Source organism: Alosa alosa, chromosome 16 (genome assembly GCF_017589495.1).
Source record: "Alosa alosa isolate M-15738 ecotype Scorff River chromosome 16, AALO_Geno_1.1, whole genome shotgun sequence".
In the NCBI taxonomy this organism is placed as follows: domain Eukaryota; kingdom Metazoa; phylum Chordata; class Actinopteri; order Clupeiformes; family Clupeidae; genus Alosa; species Alosa alosa.
This window is the reverse complement of record NC_063204.1, coordinates 11,453,579-11,470,214: the sequence shown is the minus strand read 5'-3', so window position 1 is coordinate 11,470,214 and position 16,636 is coordinate 11,453,579. Positions and strand designations below refer to the sequence as shown.

The 16,636-nt window shown below is 40.3% G+C and overlaps 1 protein-coding gene and 1 long non-coding RNA gene across 2 annotated transcripts in view; one reads left to right on the top strand and one right to left on the bottom strand.

Annotated features, from left to right (window-relative positions):
- The window catches only part of LOC125309862, an 87,075-nt gene that overhangs the window by 28,737 nt on the left and 41,702 nt on the right, over positions 1–16,636 (bottom strand). Inside the window, exons 14-18 of the long non-coding RNA XR_007196197.1 lie at positions 16,293–16,382; positions 14,849–14,981; positions 14,579–14,664; positions 8,606–8,774; positions 8,075–8,226 (exon numbers count right to left, since the gene is read on the bottom strand). This is a non-coding gene — a long non-coding RNA (uncharacterized LOC125309862). The remainder of the gene's footprint in view (positions 1–8,074; positions 8,227–8,605; positions 8,775–14,578; positions 14,665–14,848; positions 14,982–16,292; positions 16,383–16,636) is intronic.
- On the top strand, positions 992–15,549 carry LOC125309852 (myosin-7-like). Its single transcript, XM_048266979.1, has 38 exons — positions 992–1,038; positions 3,458–3,666; positions 3,928–4,071; positions 4,160–4,316; positions 4,496–4,523; positions 4,613–4,715; positions 5,551–5,643; positions 5,737–5,800; positions 5,888–5,986; positions 6,068–6,171; positions 6,261–6,399; positions 6,497–6,615; positions 6,819–6,968; positions 7,047–7,217; positions 7,419–7,728; positions 7,824–7,888; positions 8,033–8,238; positions 8,332–8,455; positions 8,625–8,761; positions 9,165–9,420; positions 9,589–9,831; positions 10,048–10,224; positions 10,312–10,457; positions 10,565–10,655; positions 10,768–11,157; positions 11,273–11,399; positions 11,504–11,622; positions 11,713–11,909; positions 12,002–12,185; positions 12,272–12,437; positions 12,533–12,657; positions 12,817–13,125; positions 13,707–13,910; positions 13,989–14,285; positions 14,405–14,509; positions 14,594–14,689; positions 14,828–14,962; positions 15,437–15,549. The coding sequence occupies exons 2-38, from the start codon at positions 3,466–3,468 to the stop codon at positions 15,455–15,457; spliced, it is 5,802 nt and encodes a 1,933-aa protein (XP_048122936.1). The 5' UTR covers positions 992–1,038; positions 3,458–3,465; the 3' UTR covers positions 15,458–15,549.

The following is a 16,636-nucleotide window of genomic DNA, read 5'->3' as shown; positions in this document are numbered from 1 at the left end:
ATTTTTGTTTGTTATTGGTCCTCAAGAAAAAATGATCTCTTACCCCCAAACAAAAGTTTGAAAGGGCAAAGGTCAAGCATCAGTTTATGTCAGCATCCATGCATTTGGCTCTATACAAAATTACAATAGTTGTTTCCAAAGAAACAGTTAACAGTACAATGTACATTTTAAAAATAACAAATCCACAAAAAGAGAGATCCAGATGCATTTCTGTTTTCGAAAAATTACATAGGCATCCAATAAAAACAAATGAATACAGACCTAACTGATAGGCTTTCAAAACAATTCTATGTCTTTTATGTACTGAAACGACGGCTGACCACAAACAACATGTAGACAGTAAAAATTAAGTGCACATGGATCAGAAGGTTGGAATTTTCTGCTTGGCCAGCTAAACGTCAAGAAGGACACTGAAAGACAGAGTCAAAGATAAGGTCAGAGGGGCATCTCACAATAGCCAACTCCAAATAAGGGACCAAGTTCAGGTGCTGATGATGCTCTGCCAATCTCTCCCCCACTGTGCCTACATGTGCCTGCTCCCTCCTGTTTAGAGAAGCCTATTGTTGCCACATGCCTCCACCCTTTTGTCCAGTTTTCCTTTAACAAAACTCTGGTGTGGTGGGAGTCAGTTGATACTCTGTCCATATTGGGATGGACCGTCCCCTACAAAAAGGATGAATTAACCATGGCCTTGACAGCAGATACAGCAAAGACCAACCTAAAGGTAAGTATTCAATCTGCTGCTACTGAGAGGAGCAGACAAACAGATGGATAGATAGACAGATAGATAGAGAGAGAGTTAGATGGAGGAGGAAAGCAAGAATGATAGCTAAATGGATGGGCAGACATTTGAGTGGATGACTACAGTCAGAGACAGACACATGGATCTGTTCAGTTAGCATTCTGTGTAAGGACTCAAAGTGTACCTGCAGCACTGCCGCTGTAACACTGTGTGATCTGATTGCTTCTTGTTTGTTCACTTACAGCAAGTGACATCATATCTGCCTAACAGACTGACTGAGGCTTGACCCAAAGAAGGTGAGATTTACAGACTGAAAATCACAACACAATAGTCAAGTCAAGTTTATTTATATAGCGCATTTCATACACAGGGATAATTCAATGTGCTTCACATAAGCGCATACAACAATGGGTTGTATTTCTCCTGAAACCTGAAAGGTCTGAAGGGTGTGTACTGCTGAACCATGTCTGATAGGTAATTTTGTCCAGTTCTATTTAGTGGTTTATAAACAAGCAATTATGTGACTTACTGGAAGCCAGTGCAGGGACAGACTGTAGGTGTTGGAATAGTGTGGTCAGTTCTTTTTTAGTGAGTAATGTATTTTGTATCACCTGAAACATTTTGATGGTCTTTTTAGAAAGGCCTGTGAAAAGCCTATTGCAGTAATCAAACCTGCCGGAGATGATGAATGAGTTTTTCAAAATCATGTTTTGACATCAGAACTCTCAGTTTGGCAATGTTTTTGAAGTGGCAAAAAGCTGATTTAGTTATTGCTTTCATGTGGCTGTTAAAAGTTTGATCACTGTTGAGTGGCAACCCTAAGTCTTTCCTTCTTTTTACAAAATATAATTAAATAATAAAATAATACAATTATGAGACATCCATTTGTTAATTTGATCAATATACTGAGGAAGAGATTCAAGAGGACCATAGTCATTAGGGGTAAATTTGGGTGTCATCAGCATAGCTATGAGGAAATCAAACTGTTCTTGAAGATTTGCCCAAGTTGAATAATAGTGGCTCCAAGATAGACCCCTGGGGAACACCACAGGTCAAGGACGTTGGTGTTGAGGTACAGTACAGTTGCCCATGTTAACAAAGAAGATCCTCTGTTGTAGGTATATTTTGAGCCAATTGATTACTTTACATGTAAATCCAACCCAGTGTTCTAGTCTGTGTAGCAATATATTGTGATCAACAGTGTAAAAGGCTGCACTAAAGTGTAATAACACTACATGTAGGACTGATATTTTAAGATTAAGATTTAAGGTAAAACGCGGCCTCAGTGGACAGCCCAGGCTCCAAAAACGGCACCAAAAATAATCTGGTCCAGCCTGGACCATAAAATCATAACAAAGTGTTCCAGTCAATCACAGACGCAATTGCACAGGAGGGAGAGGGAGGGAGTAGCGAGCTAGCTGTATATAAGTATAAGTATAAGTATATATATCTTGAGTATGCCATTTAAAACTTTAATAAGAGCTGTTTCAGTGCTGTTTTTTTTGGCCTGAAAACCTGACTGAAGGTAATCAAAATACCCACTTGATATTGGGAAGGTTATTAGTTGATTAAGGGCTGTTGTCAATCATTATGACAACAAATGGTAGATTGGATATGGGCTTGTAATTGTTTAGCATGGAGTCATCAAGATTATTCCTCTTGAGAAGGGGCTTTAGAACAGCCAATATTAGGGACCTAGGAAAAGTGCCAGACAGCAATGATACACTTAAAATAGAAAGCACCTATGGTGCTATGAGATGAAAGACAGATTTTAAAAAAATTGTAGGTGTAGTGTCTAAGCCAAATCTGGAAGAGTTGAAGTCTATCAAGCTTAACTCTGACATCATAGCCAATGTCTGGCTAGGTTTTAGAGCAGAGGTCTCCAACTTTTTATCCTCCAAGATCTACTTTGACCAGAGCTTTTATGTTAGTAGTAGCATGTGATGTATTCACATAAGCTGATCTCCACCCAAAACTGCTGAATAAGATTTGAATGCTTTTTAAGGGTTCCTTTCAACTCATTTACCTTCTCTCTTTGTACACTGTGAATTTGATTTCATAGGAATTTTAACATGTTTTCCCAAGTGACTGGGTTATCAGATTTACAGTATGAACATCTTCCTCAGACCTTTTGGAGAGCTACTTAGAAACAGGCTGGGAGCTAATGGTAGCTCGCGAGCTACCTGTTGGAGACCCCTGTTTTAGTACCATTAACTAAACCTTAATCATGAAACCAAGATACGTAGAACCTACTGGCTGTGGTTTATATTTTTGACCATTTTAACTTTTATGACGACACTTTTACTATAATATCTTATTTTAAACCAGGCAAACTTCACCAATCTGATTTTCCTGATCCACTTAATACATTTCAAATCTAAATATAAAACAACTCTCAACTCATAGTATTGGACAAAGGACTAAAGGTCTGCCTTTAAAATGTAACTTTTTTGCCTATTCTGACTTCTTAGTGCTCTACATGTTGCTGTACAGTAATTTCCTGTGTATTAGCCGCATTGTGTATAAGCCACAGGACAGTGTTTTATGCAAGTTAAAAGAAACAAAACCATATTAATACCATATTAACTGCCCCCATGTATTAACCTCATAGCTGAAGAAATTTTGCAAAATCAACGTATAAGCCGTGGCTAATAGTCTTCATCCATAAGGTCTCATGTTTTAGGAATTAATTAGTTTATATCATTTACATTGCAGACTTCACCATGGGTGATGCGGTGATGGCAGAGTTTGGGGAGGCGGCTTCTTTTCTGAGGAAGTCTGACATGGAGCGTCTGGAGGCCCAGACTCGCCCCTTTGACATTAAGAGGGCCTGCTTCGTGGTGGACCCTGAGGTTGAATTTGTGAAGGGCGTCGTCCAAAGCAGAGACGGTGACAAAGTCACTGTTCTTACTGAGTTTGATAAGGTAATGCATGGCAAATACATTTTACACCTATTTCAGAGCTTTTACTTATTGACCTTACTGAATCACTTGCATTCTTATATATTTTCCCATTTTTTTTAAAGAACTTACTGACAGCTAACTATATAAATGCAATTTTACAAAGTTTTTTTATACGTTTCTCGGACTTTATTTGTGTTGAGCTGCTTAGATTTATAGTAAATATGTTAAACAAAGATGAAGGAGAAAATTCTACAGAGACTGATTTTGCTTGTTATCACACAGACTGTCACTGTGAAAGAGGCAGATGTCCACCAACAGAACCCGCCAAAGTATGATAAAATTGAGGACATGGCGATGTTCACCTTCCTGCATGAGCCTGCTGTGCTGTTTAACCTCAAAGAGCGTTACGCAGCCTGGATGATCTATGTGAGTACAAACATGAGGCTCTGACCCATAGTAGCAAAAACAAATGTCCAATTGCTGGTCATAATAAATTGTATGTTTATTTGTACAGACCTACTCTGGGTTGTTCTGTGTCACTGTCAATCCCTACAAGTGGTTGCCAGTGTACGACAAGCAAGTCGTCGCTGCTTACAGAGGCAAGAAGAGGAGTGAAGCTCCTCCCCACATCTTCTCCATCTCGGACAATGCTTACCAGTACATGCTGACAGGTAAAGATATTCTGTTCAAGCAACCGCCTTAGCACTAAATGCGTATGCAGTATATTGAAAATTGATGACAAGGGGTCATCAACAATTCATAATGTTGAATTAAAATTAACAGCATTAATCATTATTATAACATATATTATTGGTTTTATATTGACATTTCACGCTTGTACATTACACAGACAGAGAGAACCAATCTGTCCTTATCACGTGAGTATAATTCAGTCTTTGATTCTACATTTCTTGTTAACTTGTAGATGAGGGAGTGAACCTTTACACCCTTTTGTTTCCACCAATAGTGGAGAATCTGGTGCCGGAAAGACTGTGAACACCAAAAGAGTCATCCAGTACTTTGCTAGCATTGCAGCCTCTGGAAAGAAGGACCCCTCTCAGGAGAAAAAGGTAAATCACCTCAATATGTGCTGGACATAATTTCCACTCCGGAGACGTCTCCAAGTAACATGATTTCACCAGACTTACTTTGATAAAAGTGTCTGGGCACTCACAATTGGGAAATGTTTCCAACTTTAGCATCGTAATGACATTGATCAGTGATTCCTAACGTTATTTCCTACTTTGCCTAACCTCATTGGCAGTGAGGAAATAATGTATTTACCTTTGCTATATACACTGGATTAATGGGGTGTGGAGGAGGGGTAATGGAGTGTGTGTGTGTGTGTGGGAGGGGGATGATGAAATGGATCACACAAATTATTTCCTCACTGCCAATGTGGTTTATTAGCAGTTTGTAGAGGTTAAGCAAAGTAGGAAATAACGTCAGGAATCCCTGATCAATGTGATCAATCACACCATACCCACCCACACACAACATACCCCATCCCCCCACACACACTCAGGTATACCCCCCCCCCCACACACCCCATTACACACACACACACACAAAAGCATTTCATTACTTATAATTCCTTTTATGAGTACATGACAATAAAACTACTTAACTTGACTTACATAATCTTCAAACTGCAAATTTGTGATGGCTATTACCTTTTACCAAAGCCTTTTACTACACTTTTGATTACAAAATTAACATCATCCCCTCTCGCCGTTCATTGACCTGCATCATGGTAACTGAGGAAACATAAACACATTGTAAGAAGCCAAACTAGTATCTCAGTAAAATGAAAATGAGCAGAGATACTAGATGGGTGGGACCAGGCCAGTCTCCAAGACCTGGCATTTGAAAGGTGAGTTGATATATTGTGTTATATTTTCCCAGGGCACACTGGAAGATCAAATCATCCAGTGTAATCCTGCTCTGGAGGCTTTTGGTAACGCCAAGACCATCAGAAATGACAACTCCTCCCGATTTGTAAGCCCTCTATTGATTTTCCGATTCGTTATCAACTCAAAATCCACTCTTTTATCACTGCCATGTTTAATTTTCATGTGTCACTCATGCTAGGGTAAATTCATCCGTATCCACTTCGGTGTGAGCGGCAAGCTGGCATCAGCAGATATTGAGACCTGTAAGTAAATAAGGCCTTTTTGATTGCCTTCATCTGTGGAGACCGAATGTATGGCTTGAAAGTTATAATTACTCTGCAATCCCCCAGATCTGCTGGAGAAGTCCCGTGTCACTTTTCAGCTCAAGGCTGAGAGAGACTACCACATCTTCTACCAGATCCTGTCCCAACAGAAACCGGAGCTGTTGGGTGAGAAATGCATGTATATCTCCAGGCATTTGTGGACATGAATGTGCAATAAGTGTTAAACTATGGTCTTGCTTTCTTCAGAGATGTTGTTGATCACCTCCAACCCCTATGACTACGCGTTCATCTCCCAAGGACAGACACAAGTAGCCTCTATTGTTGATGCTGATGAGCTGGTGGCTACTGATGTGAGTAGGCCTGCTTTCACTTTCTCATATACTCATAGAGAGGTACTTGGGGGCTGTAATTACTGAATGAAATATTTAATTTATTACAGGAAGCCTTTGATGTGCTGGGCTTTACTCAAGAGGAGAAGAACGGTATTTACAAGCTGACTGGTGCCATTATGCACTATGGCAACATGAAGTTCAAGCAGAAGCAGAGAGAGGAGCAGGCAGAAGCTGATGGCACTGAGGGTGTGTATTCATTTTTCATGTTGGATGTAATACCCGCATGTTATAGTTAAATATACAGTATGGGTAGAGAGGTGTAACTGTGAGGTTTTCACTACAGATGCTGACAAAGTCGCTTACCTCATGGGTCTGAACTCTGCTGACCTCATCAAGGGTCTGTGTCACCCAAGGGTCAAAGTAGGAAACGAGTGGGTCACCAAAGGACAGAATGTAAATCAGGTAATATCAGAATTCAGAATCGGAGCTCTTGTGATATTATGGTATTATAAATATTTATAGTAGTAAACTACACTGAGTCACTAATGTGTTATGTACAAGGTATAGCTATAAATAACAGGGCTGTTATAAACCCATGCCTGTATAACAATTTACACCTCATCCATTGGCATTTTCCATGTTATGCATTTCCCCTTCATCTTTAGGTGTACTACTCTATTGGAGCCCTGTCCAAGGCAGTGTATGAGAAGATGTTCAACTGGATGGTTGTCAAAATCAACATGACCTTGGAAACCAAACAGCCTCGCCAGCACTTCATTGGTGTGCTGGATATTGCTGGATTTGAGATCTTTGATGTGAGTTTTAAAGCTAAGACAAACACTATAATTTTAAGCAAAGTGTACAATATTAACAAAATCCCTATTGTCTTTCAGTTCAACACCTTTGAGCAACTGTGCATCAACTTCACTAATGAGAAGCTGCAGCAGTTCTTCAACCACCACATGTTTGTGTTGGAGCAAGAGGAGTACAAGAAGGAGGGCATTGAGTGGACGTTCATTGACTTCGGCATGGACTTGGCCGCTTGCATCGAACTCATTGAGAAAGTGAGTGAAACATATTATTTACTTATTTCTCACTCGCAGTTTTCATTGACGACATAGATCACTACACTATTTTATTACTTGTCTGGTTGTAAAATGTTTTACATAGATCACTACATGGACCAACACTTTTGTGTTACTTGTCTTTAATAAATTAAATAAAAATGTTTTAATGTTGAATATTTCATATTCTTTTCTCCCTAGCCCATGGGTATCATGTCCATCCTTGAAGAGGAGTGCATGTTCCCCAAGGCCAGTGATGCAACATTCAAAGCTAAGCTTTATGACAACCACTTGGGCAAAAATGCCTGCTTCCAGAAGCCAAGGATTGTGAAGGGGAGACCAGAGGCCCATTTCTCCCTGGTTCACTATGCTGGCACTGTTGATTATAATATTGGCAACTGGCTGGTGAAGAACAAAGACCCTCTCAATGAGACTGTGGTCGGACTCTTCCAGAAGTCAAATCTTAAGATGTTGTGTGCTCTCTTCGCCAACTATGCCGGTGCTGAATCAGGTATTCTGTAAATATCTTACAAACTATTCCTGTGACATTAATGAATTAACATCATGTTTATGAGAAGAGCTGATGGACATGTGATATTTTAATAGCCCAAGAGGCTGGTGCCAAGAAGAAGAAGGGTTCTTCTTTCCAGACTGTATCTGCCCTTCACAGGGTAAGTGTGACAGGTTAAATTAACATACTAAAGTGAAGATATTTATTAGTACCACATATCTTTCTTTTAAGTATATATAGATCAATGGGCCTGCTGGGATTCTGTGCAATCCTATTTGTTTTTATTTAAATGGCTGAACAACAGGAGAATCTGAACAAGTTGATGACCAACTTGAGGTCAACTCACCCCCACTTTGTGCGCTGCATCATCCCCAACGAGACCAAGACTCCTGGGGCCATGGAGAATCCTCTGGTCATGCACCAGCTGCGCTGTAACGGTGTGCTGGAAGGCATCAGGATCTGCAGAAAGGGCTTCCCCAACAGGATCCAGTATGCAGACTTCAAACAGAGGTAAAATCTGTTATTTTTGTCCTAATAATTATATATTTCTTACAACAATATTGAGAGAATATGTCTATACCAGGACTATTTTAACCTCTTCAGATACCGTATCCTGAATCCTGCAGCTGTCCCTGAAGGACAGTTCATTGACAACAAGAAAGGAGCAGAAAAACTGCTTGGATCCCTGGATATTGACCATGAGCAGTACAGATTTGGACACACTAAGGTGCTTTATAGTATAATGTTCCCATAATCCTTCCATGATAGAGCAAACACTGTGTGACAATCTGAAACTTTCTGAGGTATCTGTTTGTATGTCATATGTTTTGGTAGTTGAGGATTTCAGCTATACTTGTATAGTAAAATAGACTGTTACCTGTTTTGACTCTTATCAGGTGTTCTTCAAAGCTGGACTCCTGGGTGTCCTTGAGGAGATGAGAGATGACCGTCTCGCTCTCATCATCACTGGTCTACAGTCTAGTGCCCGTGGAATGATTGCCAGGATTGAATTCAAGAAAATTGTAGAACGCAGGTAAGAATAACCTCTAAAAAATAACAAATGGTATATAATATCAGTGGTACTAGGCACTCATTTGTACACATTAGAGTTATCTAATACCATACACAGAGACAATGTATTGGTAACACTGCATTAATAACCATATGTTTTAAATTTATTTTTGATTGAAAATAATTTCCTGTTATACATTAATTTCATATTTATATTACGTTATTCTACATTACACTATCACTTAAATAACCACAACACATCATGGAAATAAAAACCTCTCTTCAAATTTGTTGAACATTGATAGTAATTAGTAACTAGATAGTAACTATTAGTAGATAGTAACTATTTTAAAAGGTAGAAATACTGCCTACTCTTCAGAAGAAATCATCAGAGAAAGACTAATTTCAGCAAAATTATATTACAGGGATGCACTGCTGGTGATCCAGTGGAATGTCCGTGCATTCATGGGTGTCAAGAATTGGCCCTGGATGAAGATGTACTTTAAGATCAAGCCCCTTTTGAAATCTGCTGAGTCTGAGAAAGAGATGGCAAACATGAAGGAAGAATTCCTGAAGCTGAAGGAGGCCTATGCAAAATCTGAGGCTCGTAGAAAAGAGCTGGAGGAGAAAATGGTTTCTATTATCCAAGAGAAGAATGACCTGCAACTTCAAGTCCAGACTGTGAGTACACTAAACAATTTCACCAGCTAAAATGTATTAGTTGGTGAAAGATCTACCGATTTGAATTTAACTAAAATTCAAAAGCACGTGCAAATATGTCGGATATAGTACTAGTATTTTTATTTTGTAGCTTTAATCTACCAATCTACAATCTTTTCTTCATCCTAGGAACAAGACAGTCTTTGTGATGCTGAGGAGCGATGTGAAGGTCTAATCAAAAGCAAGATCCAGCTTGAGGCCAAATCCAAGGAGCTGGCTGAGAGACTAGAAGATGAAGAGGAGATGAATTCAGAGCTGACTGCAAAGAAGAGGAAGTTGGAGGATGAATGCTCTGAGCTCAAGAAGGACATTGATGATCTGGAGCTCACTCTAGCTAAAGTAGAGAAAGAGAAACATGCCACTGAGAATAAGGTCAGCAGGACTGAAAATCTTTCTAATCACCAAGGAAAATGTTCAAATAATGAAGTCAAGGATAGAAGGAGGTTTATTTGTCACATACATAGAAATACTAATGTAAAGCATGTAGTGAAATTCTGTTTGGTGTTCAGCTTTTTCTGTGCAAGTGTGAAGAAGTCAAGTAATCGAGTAATCAAGTAATCGTTTGACAATGGTCTACTTTACTTTTAGGTTAAAAACCTGACTGAGGAGATGGCAGCTCTTGATGAAATCATTGCCAAGCTGACTAAGGAGAAGAAAGCATTGCAGGAGGCTCACCAGCAAACGTTGGATGACCTTCAGAGTGAGGAGGACAAAGTCAACACTCTGACTAAGGCCAAAACCAAGTTGGAACAGCAAGTTGATGATGTAGGCAATTAAAACAGGCACCTATGTCTCAATGCATAAAATGAATGAAGACACTTAACACAATTTCTTTTTTTTAATCCGAAATAGCTTGAAGGGTCCCTGGAACAGGAAAAGAAACTTAGGATGGATCTTGAGAGAGCTAAAAGGAAGCTTGAGGGTGACTTAAAGTTGACTCAGGAAAGTCTTATGGACTTGGAGAATGACAAACAGCAGCTTGAAGAGAGGATGAAGAAGTGTGTACAAATCATCAATAATAAATAATAATTACACAGAGAAAAGATATATTCATGCCATTGATATTTTTCACTGGCCTGTTTTAACAAATCCTGTTTTAACACAGGAAAGACTTTGAGATCAGTCAACTTAATAGCAAGATTGAAGATGAACAAGCTATGGGTGCCCAGCTCCAGAAGAAACTGAAGGAGCTGCAGGTAAATTAAAAATAAAAATTGATAGGAAAAAAAAAAATGTAAAAAATACATGTACTGTATGTTTCTCACAAGACAAACGTTTTGAAAAATCTTACTATTTTACTTTCTTTAGGCTCGCATTGAGGAGTTGGAGGAAGAGCTGGAGGCTGAGAGAGCTGCCCGAGCCAAAGTGGAGAAGCAGCGGGCAGACCTGGCCAGAGAGCTGGAGGAGATCAGTGAGAGGCTGGAGGAGGCTGGAGGTGCCACTGCTGCCCAGATAGAGATGAACAAGAAGAGGGAGGCTGAGTTCCAGAAGCTGCGCAGAGACCTCGAAGAGTCCACTCTGCAACATGAGGCCACTGCCTCCACACTGAGGAAGAAGCATGCAGACAGTGTAGCTGACCTCGGGGAGCAGATTGACAACCTTCAGAGAGTGAAACAAAAGCTAGAGAAGGAGAAGAGTGAGCTCCGTCTGGAGTTGGACGATGTGGTCTCCAACATGGAGCAGGTCTCCAAGGCCAAGGTTTGTACAAAATAGCTAAAGGCAGAACCTGTATAATGGTTCTCACTGAATTCTCTATACTGACAACAGTTTTCAAGAAATAGTACGTGAAAACAATGTTTTATTATTTTGTCAGACAAACTTGGAGAAGATGTGCAGAACACTGGAGGACCAGATGACTGAATACAGAACAAAGGCTGAGGAGGGCCAGCGCTCCATCAATGACTTCTCTATGCAGAAAGCCAAGCTTCAAACTGAAAATGGTAAGTCAAAATGGTGAAACAACTGAGTGATTTGATACACGTATTAAGAAAAAAAAGAAGAAAAGAAGCATCATCATTGAAAAATGTATATTCCGTTCATCAAGGTGAGCTTACAAGACAGCTGGAAGAGAAAGACTCACTTGTTTCTCAACTGACAAGAGGCAAACAGTCCTACACGCAGCAGGTTGAGGATCTCAAGAGGCAACTTGAGGAGGAAGTGAAGGTATTCATAACTGACTTGCAGAAAAGTCTTTTAATTGTTCCTCTCCAGCTATGACATAACTGATGGACTTGTATCTGATACTATCCACAGGCCAAGAATGCACTAGCCCATGCAGTGCAGTCCTCTCGTCATGATGCTGACCTCCTGAGGGAGCAGTATGAGGAGGAGCAGGAGGCCAAGGCTGAGCTGCAGCGCAGTCTCTCCAAGGCCAACTCTGAGGTGGCTCAGTGGAGAACCAAGTACGAAACTGATGCCATCCAGAGGACTGAGGAGCTGGAAGATGCCAAGTAGGCCCCCCTGAACTGACTGTATGAATTCTTTAAAATCAATGATTAGCTATGGCATGCACATGTCAATTTCATTTAATTTTTTTCCTCAGGAAAAAGCTGGCTCAGCGTCTGCAAGATGCAGAGGAAGCTGTGGAGGCTGTCAATGCCAAATGCTCCTCCCTGGAGAAAACTAAGCATAGACTGCAGAATGAGATTGAAGATCTCATGGTAGATGTGGAGAGATCCAATGCTGCTGCTGCTGCTCTAGACAAGAGACAAAGAAACTTTGATAAGGTAAAAAAACAAATGGTCAAAACATCATTGTCAATATGCCTTAACACGGTTTCCAGACATGGACTTAAAGATTTTTGCCTTAACAGGTCTTGTCTGAGTGGAAACAAAAGTTTGAGGAGTCCCAGACTGAGCTGGAGAGTTCCCAGAAAGAGACCAGATCTCTTGGCACTGAGCTCTTCAAACTCAAGAACTCTTATGAGGAATCTTTGGATCACCTTGAGACCATGAAAAGGGAGAACAAAAATCTCCAAGGTCTGTTTGATCCTCCCTTAAGACAAACCTTATATGATTGTTTAAGTGACACAACTAATGATCACACAACTAACTACTGTTGGTCTGCTTTCCAGAGGAAATTTCTGATCTCACTGAGCAACTTGGTGAGACTGGAAAGAGCATTCATGAGCTTGAGAAGGTCAGGAAGACACTTGAGCAAGAGAAGGCAGAGATCCAGACTGCCCTAGAGGAAGCTGAGGTACATTCATGAAGATCAAAATAATTAGAAAACTAGTTTCCCTCATTCCAAGATAGCATAAGATGCTTGTGTTTACAGAAGTATATAACTACAGTAAGCAAGCAAGGAAGCTTATGTTTACAGAACTAAGTAGATTATCCTGTTCCTATTTCTCCACAGGGTACCCTTGAACATGAGGAGGGTAAGATACTCAGAGCTCAGCTGGAGTTCAATCAGGTCAAAGCTGACATTGAGCGTAAACTTGCTGAGAAGGATGAGGAGATGGAGCAGGCCAAGAGGAACCAGCAGAGAGTGGTGGATACCCTGCAGAGCTCCCTGGAGTCTGAGACTCGCAGCAGGAATGAGGCTCTCAGGGTGAAGAAGAAGATGGAGGGAGACCTCAATGAGATGGAGATCCAGCTCAGCCAGGCCAACAGGCAGGCATCTGAGGCCCAGAAGCAGCTCAAGGGTCTGCATGGACATCTGAAGGTAAAACAATGCAGCCAAGAGCTCCATAATCCCATTGACTGTCAAGAAATCACTAACTGCATACTGTAGGTCTTATAGGAGTGCATTCCTACACCTGACGTGACAGCTAATATTCATCCGGTGAAAAGGCAGCCTCTCCGTTTTACTAAATAGTGCGCTCATTTCACTAAATTGTGCCCTCAATTTAGTAAATTGTGTGCACGTTTAACCAAATTGTGAGCACAATTTACTAAATTGTGCGCACGTTTTACTAAATAGTGCAGTCAAGAGGTCTAACCTGACCTGACCATAGGTCTAAATCTGACGTAACAGCTAATATTCAACTGTAGCACTTTTTGCCCATACCCTACCAAAGATTTCCCTCATATATTTTTCCATCTTCTCTATTCACTTACTGGTAGTGGTGCATGTAGTCAAAGGTATCTTTAAAATAACCCATATACAGTATTAGCATATATCCCATACATCCATTTTGTCTGAAACATGCAACTTTATTTCTGCTCTATGTTAACTATCTTTTTGAATAAATAGCTGAATACAGAGAAATACATGTTTACATATTTAACATGTGTACATTGCAGGATGCTCAACTGCAATTGGATGACGCTCTACGTAATAATGATGATCTCAAAGAGAACACTGCTATTGTGGAGAGACGCAGCAATCTGCTGCAGGCTGAATTGGATGAGCTGAGGTCCCTGGTGGAGCAGACTGAGAGAGGCCGGAAACTGGCTGAACAGGAGCTGCTGGACGTCAGTGAGAGGGTGCAGCTGCTGCACTCTCAGGTAAAATCCTAAATATGGTGGTTTTCAGATTTATTCATATGACTCAGACCATTGTTAACATTTCTGTCTTCCCCATAGAACACCAGCCTGCTGAACCAGAAGAAGAAGCTGGAGGGTGATACATCCCAGCTGCAGAATGAAGTAGAGGAGGCTGTGCAGGAGTGCAGGAATGCTGAGGAAAAGGCCAAGAAGGCCATCACTGATGCTGCCATGATGGCAGAGGAACTGAAGAAGGAGCAGGACACCAGTTCTCACCTGGAGCGCATGAAGAAGAACATGGAGCAGACCATCAAGGACCTGCAGCACCGTCTGGATGAAGCTGAACAAATAGCCATGAAAGGTGGCAAGAAGCAGATCCAGAAGTTGGAGTCTAGGGTGAGTGCTGCATTTTTTCTAAAGGATTTTCTAACAATCAGTGCTCAACTAGATATAATTACAGGTAGACATATCACCATTTGTTCAATATTGTCTTTATTTGTCGACATTTACTGTAGGTGAGAGAGCTGGAAAGTGAGGTGGAAATGGAACAACGGAAGGCCAGTGATTCTGTCAAAGGAATCCGTAAATATGAGCGTCGCATCAAGGAGCTCACCTATCAGGTATATTAAATTATACCATACCAAAAAACTTTTGACAATACATAATGCTAAATGCTAAAATTCACCCACCTCTCCCATCTGTAGACTGAAGAGGACAAAAAGAATTTGAGCCGTCTTCAGGATCTGGTGGACAAACTGCAGCTGAAGGTCAAGTCCTACAAGAGAACATCAGAGGAGGCTGTAAGTGAACATCCTCTTTTCCTTAGTTTTTCCTTCTCTTCCTTGTTTTATCTATTATCAAAGTCTTTTAATCTATTAACTGCTGAACATGCAAATAAACAATAAACAAAATACACTTAATTTGTGTGCACATTTCAGGAAGAGCAGGCCAATAGCAACCTGGGCAAGTTCCGCAAGCTGCAGCATGAGCTGGATGAGGCTGAGGAGAGAGCTGATATAGCTGAGTCTCAGGTCAACAAGATGAGAGCCAAGAGCCGTGATACCGGTGGCAAGGTGAGAGCAACAGTTGCCACTGTATTGAATATGAATACATTAATATCAATGTCATGACCAGCATACACATATTTCTATAATACATTGCACTATATTTGCAGCCGTCAGCAGTACAGTGACTATGAAATCATTCATAATCATGTCAAGTCAAGCCTACTTTATTTATAAAGCGCATTTTATACACAGTGGTCATTCAATATGCTTTACATAAACACAAGCAAACAGAAATAGCTAATAAAAGCATATAAGGGCAATAGTCTAGTAGAATAGTTTAAAAAATAAAGAATAATAATAAAAAAAGAAAACATAAAACACACAAGGTAATGGTAAATCATGTCAACATCAGGGCTCAAAATTAGCCCTAGCCACCAGTGAAATGCTGGTAAAACGTGAAAGTGGCTGGTAGATTATTTTGACCCCTGTCAATCAAATTTATCCACATATTGCTGAAATATTTTTTTTGCTGTATCACAGAAAGGACACGATGAAGAATGAAGCTCTCATGATGGACATGTCTGAAAAGTTCTTGTTTGCTGTGTTTTAGTTTTCAGTATGGAATGCATTCCAATACAATCACTTAAAAAGTGTTTCTGTTGTTTTTCTGTCTATGAGATACTTGCATGTAACATTCATCAAGGACCCCACCTATACATTCACAGCAGGCCTTCAGAGAACAAGACACATAACTCAAAAATCCTACTTATTCAGTACTAAGTACTACTACATTCACCTGGGACAAATATGGCAAAGATACAATCAACCATCACCCTCTAGACAACATGCATGCTCTCTCTCACACACACACACACACACACCTTAGGTCACAGGTTTTAAAGGTACACTGTGCAAGATTTTTACCTTAATACACAAACCCAATTTGATGGTAAATAAACTTGTAATAGGGAAATCGTTCACCTAGCATGATTACCATAGAGCATAGCCGTAGCAGGTCGCTACCGAGAGAATCAGCAATGCAACTTCAAGAATTGCCGACCCGAAGACATCTCATTAGAATCGTGAAACATTACCTTGTCAGTAGATATAGCAATTTAGAGATAGTTTTTGCCTGTTGTTAGTCCTATGCCTAAAGCATTTTCATTGTGTACAGGGGGGACAAGCCATGAGAAGTAGGCTATTTACAACGGCAAAATAATATATTGTGACTCTAAGGGGAGCTCTACAGTTGCCAAAAATACCTGAAACTGCATTGTACACCTTTAAAATATGTGAGATCCAGCTCCCAACCGCCAGCTTTTTTCAGTCTCTCAAATATAAAGTGCAAAATGCACAAGTAGCCTTCGCATGGTGCATCTAGCTACAGTGCCCTTACCCCAATCAAGCTCAAGGGGCCACGGGGACCCGGATTGTTTCCCGATCCCACCTGATCCCGCCTTCAAATGTGTTTGTAGAGAGAGAATAACTGCAATAGGAATGTAAGTCAACTGTAAACATACATTACAGTGGCAATGATAAACGACTATGACAGAAATGTCAGACTTGGCAGTTGTCATCCACTCATCAAGCTAATTCAATTAAAGATCAAATAAAAAGAATATATTTTACGATCAGCTTTGGTGAATTCAAAACCTGCCTGTAAACTTTCCGTAACAATCCATACTATCATTATTAAGACCTTGACTTACAACTATTATCTAGGCTATTAACCTTGAGATA